Source organism: Phyllobates terribilis, unplaced genomic scaffold (assembly GCF_046119375.1).
Source record: "Phyllobates terribilis strain yellow unplaced genomic scaffold, ASM4611937v1 Scaffold_7__3_contigs__length_470593459, whole genome shotgun sequence".
In the NCBI taxonomy this organism is placed as follows: Eukaryota; Metazoa; Chordata; class Amphibia; order Anura; family Dendrobatidae; genus Phyllobates; species Phyllobates terribilis.
The window spans coordinates 356,027,400-356,040,308 of record NW_027362767.1 but is presented as its reverse complement, the minus strand read 5'-3'; the positions used below and the strand labels follow the sequence as shown (position 1 = coordinate 356,040,308).

Sequence of the window (12,909 nt, the reverse complement as noted above, 5' to 3'; positions counted from 1 at the left end):
CTTCAGGTGACTCCAATCTCCATTTATTAAAGGGCCAGAACTTTTATCCCTAAATTACATTTTATTAAAATTTTCTTAAATATATCTGTTACAGAAACGTTTATATTTTTATTTTACTTCATCATATTTCCCAATAGATTATACAACAGGTCCTCTTTAAAAAGCAGTATAGCTAGAATAATTAGGAGATAAAGATTTATTTTAGTTGATTAAAACTGACCTTATACTGTCTTAAGCTTGTTAAACTGAAAGTGATCTGTTATGATACCTCCAAAAGCATGCATGCTTGGATGATTTTTCTTTAAGTCATGGATGAGAACATGGTATAAAAAATAACAAGTAGGAACAATTTAAAACTAGGTCACATCTTAGAAGATATATCACCAATGTGACTCACAGTGATCTAACATACAAATATGTCATTGTGACTGATTTTATCTGCATGATTACTTTTTCTATCTTACTATTATTTAAGGGTTATCACTAGTTTATCTTAACATGCATTGTTTCCTGCTTAGCAGCTATTCTAAATATTCAAGACACAAGTCAACTAAATAAGTCAATTAAAATGCATTGATCTCTGTCTTCACAGCTCTTCGCTGGAAAGAAAAAGGGTATTTAACAACAAAATCAGAAGTATTATATATAAATGGAAAATTACGAGTGGAAACTCCTGGCGTATATTATGTGTACTCCCAAGTCAGTTTTACTGCAGACTCCACACAGTTTCCGAAGGCTCCATTTGTGCATTACATCTATATGAAGAGACCGCACGAAACAGAAAGGCTTTTGTTGAAAGGGGCAAACACATTCATAACCCAACCGGCATATTCTAACCTGCATTCATCCCAGATTGGAGCCATGTTCACATTCAAGAAGAACGATTTTATATTTGTTAACGTGACAGATCCATCACGCATCGATTACAGTCCCGAATTTACGTACTTTGGCATGTTCAAGCTTGGCGAAATGTCATGATCCTCAAGATACATTCTATTATGGAAATGTAATGTACCTGTCGTTTGTTGTATGTATGTTTTAGCTAAAAAGAGATTTCTTGGTCTTGCTGGATACAGAAAAATACATAAAATCTAGTGATGAGCGAGCATGCTCGTTACTCGAGATTTACGAGCATGATTGGGTATTTTCCGAGTATCTTCGGTGTGCTCGAATGTTATGTTTGAATCGCTCCCGTGTGCATGATTTGCGACTGTTTGAAGCTTTAATACATGTGAGGAATGCCTGTTTGTTAGGCATTCCTCACATGTATTAAAACTGTCAAACAGTCGCAAATGATGTACACACAGTGACTCAAAAATAACACCGAGCACACCTCGAATACTCTGCGAGCACCCGAGCATGCTCGCCGAAAGGGTTAACAGAACACACTCGCTCATCACTAATAAAATCCTTTAATGTACAAAAATTAGGCGTCATATACATAGTAAAGCCGATATGGCATTGGGGTCTCTTAAATTCTGTACTCTGTACCATTGTGCCATTGTATGGCACCTCTATGAGCCACCATATTTTCCTATAGTGTACCCTCGTAATATGGCAGGTGATAGCCCATGGATTACATTTGAATAGGGTAGGAAAAAAATGTATTCAGAAAAAGATACAAAAATGTCGGCAAGTATGTTTTTTTATTATTCACTTAAAGGGATAATTTTTCATAAAAAAACAAGAGCACATCCATAGAGGATGCAAAGATACAAAGATAGCAGTCTCATCTGGTCCCTTTTGCCACAAATAAAAACACAAGTATGAAATGACACATGATAGATGGGTAGCCCTGATACGGATTTTCCAGATTGACCCAGGAGCTTCACATTATAACTCTGGTATTTGGGTTCTGGAAAAATGAGGTTCTAAAAGTGTACAAGAGATCACTAGACTTACTCTTGATCAAGTCTCTTGCATATTTTTAAGATATGATTACAAAAGGATTGAAAGGTGAAATTAAGGATATTAAAGAGGACTTGTTACTAGATCAAAAGTGGTCATTTTTTGCTGCCCTTAATATTCTATTTCTTTTTTGTTTTTGTTTTTTGATCTACCATATGGTTCCAAACACACAGGACGTTTTATTGTGTTGTTCTTTATGGTGTTTACCAAGTAGGCGTTGCTCACAGATTCTCTGGGGGCGTGTCTTTAGGCTGCTCCGTATTATTATCTTGTGATGACTGCCCCCTTGGTAAAGAATATAGAGAGTAGCCCTAAATAGAAAGGCTCATATCTCTGAAACCAAATGGTGGATTTAAAAAAAAAATCAACACTCAGGAAAGCAGAGGAATTAAATAAGAGTAAAAACTAGCCACTTTTAATCTGGTGACAGGACGTCTTTAAGTGCAGTTAAAAACATAAATGCCATTGGAGTAAATATACATGCCTCCACAATGTGTTTGATATATTGTTTCATAAAGAAATCCTGTAAACTCCGTGACTCACAGTAAAGCATTCCTTTGATAGTTAGTATACTTCAGAAGCATCTCTCTCATGACACCTGTCAGCCTAAGGCATCCCAGCATTTTCTAAATTCTAAGTCTTCATACTTTTGATGAACCTGATGAGCTTCCTACGTTTTAAATCATTTTATTTTAGCGCTCTAGAGCATGTAAAGGAAGCTACTTTGAAAATAGTTTTTAAAATATTCTACAATTTTTGGTATGCAGCTCCCAGACAGACCACGCGTTTCTACAAACAATCCTCTTCTATCTAGATAATGACTTTCAGCTGGAAGGAAGCAACACCTGACTGCAAGACCAGGCTACATTCAGAGGCCCCGATTCATTAAGACTGGCACCTTGCATTCCAGCCTTAATGAATTTGGATGTATCAAATGTATTAAGATGTGTGTGCTTCTTAATGAATTTGGCCCATCTTTCAGTTCCCATACACTAGCAAAAGAAATGTAGTCTGGCTACATTTCTACTATAATATACGCCACATTTATAGTATAAATTATGATGAATTCACTAGGAACCCTTGGCCACCTCCCTACCTGCTAAGCTCCACACACTTTTCAATAAGTTGGCAGAGCTGGATGTGACATACTGTCATGCTGGTTACACGCACAGTTTATAAGTCCCTTCCTACTCACTGTGTGCACCACTCTACTCCTCCCAGTGTCAGACCATCTCACTGAGCTGCCTCGTGCAATACTTCTATCACTGCTACATCCTCCTGTTGCTGGTGAGGGGCGGCCAGACTCTGCTGAAATTTAAAACTAATGTGTGCTGCAGAGTTTTTCTTCCCTGGCCTATCCCTTGCTAGAAGTGGATATATTAGGCAGCTCCTCCGTCCACACCCTGCCTGAGCTTAGGTCGTAGCTGCAGTTTGTTACTAGGTTCTTGTCAATGTGCATTATTGTATTGACTCTCCTGCTACCGACCCAGCTTGTTTTCTCATTTAATCTGACCTCTCTGCACCTGACCCCAGCTTTGTATTTTGAACCTGCGCTGCTTGCCCCAACCTCGGAATATCTGACCATGTTTCTGTCTCTGTCCTCTGTGCTTCGTATCTGTGCCCTGTGCTTCGAAGGTCAGCTGCTGCAGGTCCGGAGACTGCCCTGGAGTGGTACCTGGTGCCTACACTAATGGCCCATGCTTATCCTCACCATCATAGGCTCTAGTGAAGACCAGGTAATCACTTAGTTATGCCCCTCCAGGGTAAGCCCGGCCAGTGGCGCAGTGAGTCCACACCCGCCATCGTCACACAGATATAAAAGCGCCAAAAGTCACTGATGAAATTTTACAATAGAATTCTGGTGAAAACAGTTCGATTAGTTGGGGCCAGGGTTAGTTTGTAATCTGCAATCATGAAAATACATAGGTCTACATAGGGGCTGTAGACACAATACGGTAGGATTTTTTTTTTTAATATAGACATTATATGAAAGATTGGTTCATTTTTTATTTTAGAAACTTTAAAACAATAAAAATGGTAGTAATGGTCTACACACCTTTTCACAGTCATGATACTATAAAGAAAGAATGGTTGTATTCTGCCATAAGGGTAGACCAATTTAGACCGAATACACTTAAAAGTAAAAATTAACGAACTGTGTTACTCTTTTTATGCAACAAGGACTTCTTTGCTGAAAAAGCTAATGTGGTCATTATAAAGATAATTATTAGGTAGGGACAAAAGAAGCTTCCTCCGATGAGTGTTTTCTTCATGTCAGACTTATGTCTTTTGTTCATTATGGGATTACTTTAGTTAATAGGATTATATTACCAATATATGCAGTTAATCAAACACAAACCGAACCTCTCTCAAGGTTCCAATACAAATAAAATGGCAGTTAACAAAACTTGCCAATTTCGGAAGGACTAGACAAATTTCTAATGTAAAAGGAGGCATCACCTAACAACAGATGTCATGGAAAAGAAGGATAAGGCATATTGTATTTCAACATGCTCAATACTTTGTTAACGCAGGAGATAAGTTGTATGTTGCTCATTTTCCCTGCAGGACAATGTATTACTAAATGGAGCCTTTCAAAACGTGCTGTTGCTTGTTAACATTTCTCCACTCCATATGGACAGGACTTGTCCTGATGTTACCGTGGCTTTATCCCTGATGTTCCTAAATACAGCACTACATTAGAATGTTGTCCCAGAGCAGAAGGCTTTGATCATCTGCATTGACATGCATCATTATTAAATATATGAAAGTCATTTAAGTTAGGTGTCCAAAAAAAATATGATATGCCTAAATTCATGATATGCAATCTCTATGAGATACAATTACAATGCTGGTTACTTTTGATGAGATTCTTAGATTTCAATAAGAAACAAAGAACTGACTCTTCAAGTGTAATTAGAGTATGTGGCAAGATGTAAATACGAAGAATTTCTGTGCTTTTTATGTACATTATACCTATTTATATCTTCATTCAATTGAGTTCTTATAAATCCAAACAATTAATTGTACAGTTTTTAAGTTATTACCACTTATGTACATAGAAATAAATACGTTTTTTTTCTTTATCAGTTCTGCTGTTTTATTGTTGTTATTATTTGTGTTAAAGAGGTTAAAGGTTCTAGACACCTCAACATGGAAATATATAGTGTAGTAACGTAGGTGATTAAGTAAAAAAAAAAAAGTTGTACTATGTTTCAGGCTGCTATATCTATTACTTCAATCATTTTCAGACCTTCTGATGTGCAGTTTGCAACCAGTTTTACACATTTGACATGTAGCAGTGTCCTATCCAGTAATACTTGATGGATGCAAGTTCTATGGATTCAGGATGCTGCCGTCTTCACTTGTTCTTATGGCTCATCTAGCATAATTTATTTGTGTACCAATTTCTACTTCTACAACCTATGACAGATATTGACATTAAGGACAATAGGATTTTTGCCTCCACTTTCTACAACACCTGCATATGCCGCCTGTATGATATCTCCCAGTTCCTTCTGTGTTTGCTGTCCTCTCTGAATACAATCCAACTTCTGTGATCTACCCACATTGAAGACTTGGGTGCTTTCCTCCTTATCCACACTTTGATCTGCAAAACCTTCACCCACTCCCTGCTGCTTTTTCTAACACTGATAGAAGAGGCTGAACATACAGACCTGGCACAGCCAGGATAAGATCCACGTTAGAGATAACAGAACAGCCAGCTATGTAAAGGGGTTACAGTGGTGACCAAAAGTATTGGCACCCCTGCAATTCTGTCAGATAATACTCAGTTTCTTCCTGAAAATTATTGCAATCACAAATTCTTTGGTATTATTATCTTCATTTAATTTGTCTTCAATGAAAAAAAACACAAAAAGAATTGTCCTAAAGCCAAATTAGATATAATTCCACACCAAACCTAAAAAAGGGGGTGGACAAAAGTATTGGCACTGTTTGGAAAATCATGTGATGCTTCTCTAATTCGTGTAATTAACAGCACCTGTAACTTACCTGTGGCACCTAACAGGTGTTGGCAATAACTAAATCACACTTGCAGCCAGTTAACATGGATTAAAGTTGATTCAACCTCTGTCCTGTGTCCTTGTGTGTACCACATTGAGCATGGAGAAAAGAAAGAAGACCAAAGAACTGTCTGAGGACTTGAGAAACCAAATTGTGAGGAAGCATGAGCAATCTCAAGGCTACAAGTCCATCTCCAAAGACCTGAATGTTCCTGTGTCTTCCGTGCGCAGTGTCATCAAGAAGTTTAAAGCCCATGGCACTGTGGCTAACCTCCCTAGATGTGGACGGAAAAGAAAAATTGACGAGAGATTTCAACGCAAGATTGTGCGGATGGTGGATAAAGAACCTCGACTAACATCCAAACAAGTTCAAGCTGCCCTGCAGTCCGAGGGTACAACAGTGTCAACCCGTACTATCCGTCGGCGTCTGAATGAAAAGGGACTGTATGGTAGGATACCCAGGAAGACCCCACTTCTTACCCCGAGACATAAAAAAGCCAGGCTGGAGTTTGCCAAAACTTACCTGAGAAAGCCTAAAATGTTTTGGAAGAATGTTCTCTGGTCAGATGAGACAAAAGTAGAGCTTTTTGGGAAAAAGCATCAACATAGAGTGTACAAAAAAAAGAGGCATTCAAAGAAAAGAACACGGTCCCTACAGTCAAACATGGTGGAGGTTCCCTGATGTTTTGGGGTTGCTTTGCTGTCTCTGGCACTGGACTGCTTGACCGTGTGCATGGCATTATGAAGTCTGAAGACTAACAACACATTTTGCAGCATAATGTAGAGCCCAGTGTGAGAAAGCTGGGTCTCCCTCAGAGGTCATGGGTCTTCCAGCAGGACAATGACCCAAAACACACTTCCAAAAGCACTATAAAATGGTTTGATAGAAAGCACTGGAGACTTCTAAGGTGGCCAGCAATGAGTCCAGACCTGAATCCCATAGAACACCTGTGGAGAGATCTCAAAATGGCAGTTTGGAGAAGGCACCCTTCAAATATCAGGGACCTGAAGCAGTTTGCCAAAGAATAATGGTCTACAATTCCAGCAGAGCATTGTAAGAAACTCATTGATGGTTACTGGAAGCGGTTGTTCGCAGTTATTTTGGCTAAAGGTTGTGCCACCAAGTATTAGGCTGAGGGTGCCAATACTTTTGTCTGGCCCATTTTTGGAGTTTTGTGTGAAATGATCAATGATTTTATTTTTGCTTCATTCTCTTTTGTGTCTTTTCCTTGCAAGTAAATTAAATGAAGATAATAATACCAAAGAATTTGCGATTGCAATCATTTTCACGAAGAAACTGAGTATTTTCTTACAGAATTGCAGGGGTGCCAATACTTTTGGCCACCACTGTACATACTGTGCACTATCCAGCAAAATTGTAAATGCTTTTATAGTGAAGGAAGTTGCTGAATGTTGCAAGATGGAACAAAAATTTCAGTGCAATAGATTATAAAGACAGAATTCTATTTTGTACTGCAAACAACTACAGAAATTTGCTTTACAACAATTACCTAGACTATGAAAAGTCAGAAATAATACATGTTAAATTCTATGGATGTTCTGCGTATATTAGTGACCTGTGCAGAGGAGATTGTTTAGGAATTAGGATTAGGGTCACCATCATCCATTGTAAATAGTGAATCCTAAAGCATTCCAAATGTTTTGTTATCATATGTGTCATGTTCGAGATCTGTGTTCTGCTGCTGTGATACCGCAATTTCCTCCGGGATAAATAAAGTATATCTTATCTTATCTTATCTTATATTTGTTACTCGCCTCCAGCTTTATAATAGAGGTGTGACCCTGTTTTTGTTATTTTGGTATTCTGCTCTCTGATAATAAGGAGATAATTGCTAACCCTGCCCCTAGCTTATTGAGAGAGCTCTTTAGAGTAAAAAGACAATAATATTTCAGGATTTGTTTTTCATATAGATTAACATAGATTAGAAAGGGTGAAAAACGAAAACAACAGCCGCACTGTCATCTTTACATACAGTTGTGCTCAAAAGTTTACATACCCCGGCAGAATTTTTCTTTTCTTGGCCTTGTTTCAGAGAATATGAATGATAACAAAAAAACTTTTTCTCCACTCATGGTTATTGGTTGGGTGAAGCCATTTATTGTCAAACTACTGTGTTTTCTCTTTTTAAATCTTAATGACAACCAAAAACATCCAAATGACCCTGATCAAAAGTTCACATACCCCAGTTCTTAATACCGTGTATTGCCCCCTCTAACATCAATGACAACTTGAAGTCTTTTGTGGTAGTTGTGGATGAGGTTCTTTATTTTCTCAGATGGTAAAGCTGCCCATTCTTCTTGGCAAAAAGCCTCCAGTTCCAGTAAATTCCTGGGCTGTCTAGCATGAACTGCACGCTTGAGATCTCCCCAGAGTGGCTCAATGATATTGAGGTCAGAAGACTGAGATGGCCACTCCAGAACCTTCACTTTGTTCAGCTGTAGCCAATGACAGGTCGACTTGGCCTTGTGTTTTGGATTGTTGCCATGTTGGCACAGCTTCCGTGCTGATGAGTGCAAATTCGCCTCCAGTATTTGCTGATATTGTGCTGCATTCATCTTTCCTTCAACTTTTACCAAGAAGTTTCCTGTGCCTTTGTAGCTCACACATCCCCAAAACATCAGCGATCCACCTCTGTGCTTTATTGTAGGAATGGTGTTCCTTTTCATCATAGGCCTTGTTGACCTCTCTCCAAATGTAACGGTTATGGTTGTGGCCAAAAAGTTACATTTTGGTCTCATCACTCCAAATTACCTTGTTCCAGAAGTTTTGAGGCTCGTCTCTGTGCTGTTTGGCGTATTGTAGGTGAGATACTTTGTGGCATTTGCGCAGTTATGGCTTTCTTCTGGCGACTCGACCATGCAGCCCATTTTTCTTCAAGTGCCTCCTTATTGTGCATTTTGAAACAGCCACACCGCTAGTTTTCAGAGAGTCCTGAATTTCGGCTGTGATTTGTGGGTTTTTCTTTGCATCCTGAACAATTTTCCTAGCAGTTGCAGGCCAAAATTTTTGTTGGTCTACCTGGTTTGGTTTTTACAGAGGCCCTGATTTTCCATTTGTTAACCACAGTTTGAACGCTGCTGATTGGCATTATCAATTTCTTGGATATTTTTTTTGTATCCCTTTCCTGTGTTATACAGTTCAACTACCTTTTCCCGTAGATCCATTGACAATTCTTTTGCTTCGCCCATGACTGACAATCCAGAAACGTCAATGGCTGGATGAAAGATACAAGAGTCTGTCTGAATCCCAGAAACTCAATCAGCTTTTATGCACACACATTGATTACAAGCAAACACGTCATAGGTAAAGATGTTACCTTTAGTAGCCATTCAGACCCATTTGTGTCAAATTCTGTGCATGTTATCAGGCCAAAATCACCATGGAATGTGAACTTTAAATCAGGGTCATTTGGATGTTTTTGGTTGTCATTAAGATTTAAAAAGAGAAAACACAGTAGTTTGACAATAAATGGCTTCACCCAACAAATAACCATGAGTGGAGAAAAAGTTTTTTGTTATCAGTCATATTCTCTGAAACAAGGCCAAGAAAGGAAACATTCTGCCGGGGTATGTAAACTTTTGAGCACAACTGTATATTCAATTTAAGCAAACTTGCATCTGGCTTTGAGTTTAAAGGCAGAAAAATAGGAGCAAATATATTATTGACATTGGCAATAATAGTGTTCTTCAGCAATTATGCTTACAACAACCATCTTAAGACCTTGATAACCACATTCCCTTACAATGTTATTTGTTCACATGAATTCAGCTTGCCAAGAACCATTGTTAGGATGGTGGTAGATACAGGAAAAAACATAATAAATTTGCATGAAATATCATGTGGAAATCAGGCAAGATGTTATGGGCTCATCTGTTGAGGTGGATTCTCTAATGCGTAGGTCTGGGTGAGCAGCTCAGACCGGGGGCGATGGTGCAGTGGAGTTTGTCTTTACAAATTGTCACATGGATCAGCAAGGACTAGAACAGAAGGGTTTGCAGGATGAAAGTCAAACAAGTGGAGCATGTAGCACAAGATGAAGGTGAGCTAGAGGTGCTGATACACACAGGAAAAGTAAACATATAGGAACTGATATCTTCCAGCAGAGATGCAGTAAATCGCAGGAATACAGACATTTATATGCAATCCGGTATCTTTCAACAAAAATGCAGTTACTCACAGTAATGACTGAGGACATTTAGATAGTCTGATATCTTTCAGCAGGGCAACAGTAGCAGCAATGCATGCAAACAGTGTGCAAGGAAATGGTTAACTGCTGGATAGCAGTGAAGTATGAGCAAATTGGAGACATGCCTGAAGAGCTACATTACCTTGATTGCAGAAGCTAAAGTGTGAACAGTACCGAGAACAGTTGCGAGAAGTTGGTAACAAGCTTGATAAGTGGTAGATGTGGATAACACCTAGTAAGCTGGACTGAGCTTGGAAATAATGCTGATTTTAGCATGGATCTCAGGGGTAGCAAAGTAGAAGATGGAGACCTGTCAGTTACTAAGCCAAGTAAAGTAAAAGCAAACTTCTGACAAACTTGAGGCAACTGTGCTACTTAATACTCAAGCACCTGGCCTCTGCCTGAGCTGGTCTTTAAAGGCCTAAGGTAATAATGTCAGAGAAGTTATCTAGGTTTTTTGAATAATCTGGAATAAACTACTCGAAAAGGGAGGTGGCAGTTGGAGATGGGGGCATGATGTGGCGTTGGAGCAGGGATAGGCGAGTAACACAAGAGCCCCGATGTTAGTGGCAAGCAGGAGTCTATTGAAGTTAACAAGGTAAGCCAAGGGAGAAAATGAGGAAAATGGATGCAAAATGGATAACACCAAAATAAAATAACAGTCACTCTAGAGGTATCTAATCAGTAATCTCTGAATGTTGCTCCTTTTAAATGAGCATAGATTGGTTGAGCCAAGATAGATGTGGACCTAAGATATTTCATCAACTAAATCTAATGCTTAAGAACTAAAGCTCATACAGAGGCTTGATCTTTTTTATTTGTGTGCAACAAGTCTATGCTCCAAGGTATTAAATCTTCTTTTGAAGCAACATCCCATACTATGAACATGTGGTTATATACCCTATCCCACTCACAGAAATACAGCAACATTACAGATATTGCCTCACTTTTTGTCTGCTAGGTCCACTCCTCCATAGCTCTACTCCCTCCCTTCATTTGAAGGGGGTATGTCTAACATGAAAACAGCATATCATACACTGTCTTATTAGCAGACTAGTGTCTCAGAATGTTGTCTGTGAAGAAAATAAGTAATTACACTAGTGGTTTTCACTTTATAATAGAGGGACAGACAGACAGCTGTAAATAGTTAGAATGTATGAGAGGCAAACGGAATTATGGGAATGGTATACTCTTATTGGTAATCCTATGGACAAGTAGCGCTGGCAGCATAAAAACCACTGTGCTGCACAGAAATGAGCAAGATCATAAAGTGAATAACAATTACGTCAAAATTATGGTGGCATCTTATAAAGGATTCAGACACATCTGGTAACTTTCCCTTTAACACTGCATCCATTTAACCTATTTAGAGTCAAGTATCAGAAAAGGTCCGACCACCATCCAGATATATTAAATCAGCACACATTTTTTATGTAATAATAACAGTGTTAAAATGTGAATATTCACTTTAAAATGCAGTATAACTGGGTGGAAAAATATTCCATATAGACATTTACTTAAAAAAAGATATTTATTGAAAATGTCAAATAGCAATAAAAAAGTAATACAAAACAAGACAAGAATAGCAACAAAACACATCACAGAAAAACCGCTGTTTACAAGGTCAAAGCAGAACAGCAACGTATAGTATTCACATATTCTGTAAACAGCCGTAAAGCAATACATATACTACATCTATCACTAAACCCATGGCTTACCTTCCAATTTGAGAATCTTTGGATTTTAGTGCTTGCATAAATGGTTCTGTTGAAAAATCACCATAAGTGAGGTCTCGCCTCTGTCATCATAGAAGATCACAGACCTACTGTAGTCTTGTTGTATTTTTAAAGGATAGCTCTGTCCCAGAAATAAACTAGGCTTGGTTGATAAGAAATAATGGTGGCATAAACAAATGATTTTGTGCATTAACCCTACAGGATTATCATATTGCAAGCGAAAACATTGATAAATAGAGGTTTTTCACTTACATGGGTGAGACACACAAAACATTTCAGTTCGGTGTGTGGCCACATCACAAAAAAGCAGAACATTGTACAATTACTAAGGTAAACCAAAGCTTTCTTGGTCACCAACCAAGAGACACTACTTAGTGGTATAGACCAAGGCCTAAATCTAAACGTTTTTCGATTATGAGAGCAGTCTTAAGCAGGAATATACTTGATGGAGTCGTCCAGCCAAAATAGTCTCTTCTTACATTACCTGTTCGTGCATATGAGTGTCACAGAAGGGGTTTCCCACTTGAGACTATCTTGATGAGCTACAGATGTGTCCACCTTTAATTTTTCTCAAATTACATAAAGTCATGATAATAATTCAATACGAAGTCATGACATCCAGTATAAAAATATATAAGTTGATAAATATATTTTCATGGGAGTCTAGAAGTGACAGAAGGCTGATGGCAGACCAAAACTAGATTGGAGTTGGTGTGGACCCGATCCATTGACCATGTCAGTAATCTGTGGCTGCTGGAGAAATGCCCCGAGATCTGCCTACTACCTGACTGCATCCATGGCTCTTCTTTTGATTACCGTGTCTGGCTTGACGTCACGTGTGTGTCAAACCATAACGATGATGTTGTGAGAGGCCAGATAATCGAAAGTAATGCAAAAGGATGCTGGGAGGTAGGAGGTGGTTCTCAGGACCCCATCCAGATACCACAGATTACTGATGTGGCAGATAGGCCAGGCCCTGTGAATCAATTCCCCCCAACTCTAGACTAGATTCATATACAGGGAATAGGGGGC

At 38.7% G+C, this 12,909-nt stretch overlaps 1 protein-coding gene across 1 annotated transcript in view; it reads left to right on the top strand.

The window, feature by feature from the left end:
• Positions 1-1,274, top strand: part of CD40LG (CD40 ligand) — a 32,350-nt gene extending 31,076 nt beyond the window's left edge. Inside the window, exon 6 of the mRNA XM_073637911.1 lies at positions 593-1,274. Coding sequence (XP_073494012.1) covers positions 593-978 — 386 coding nt within the window. The 3' untranslated portion in view covers positions 979-1,274. The remainder of the gene's footprint in view (positions 1-592) is intronic.
• The last annotated feature ends 11,635 nt before the right edge of the window (positions 1,275-12,909 follow it).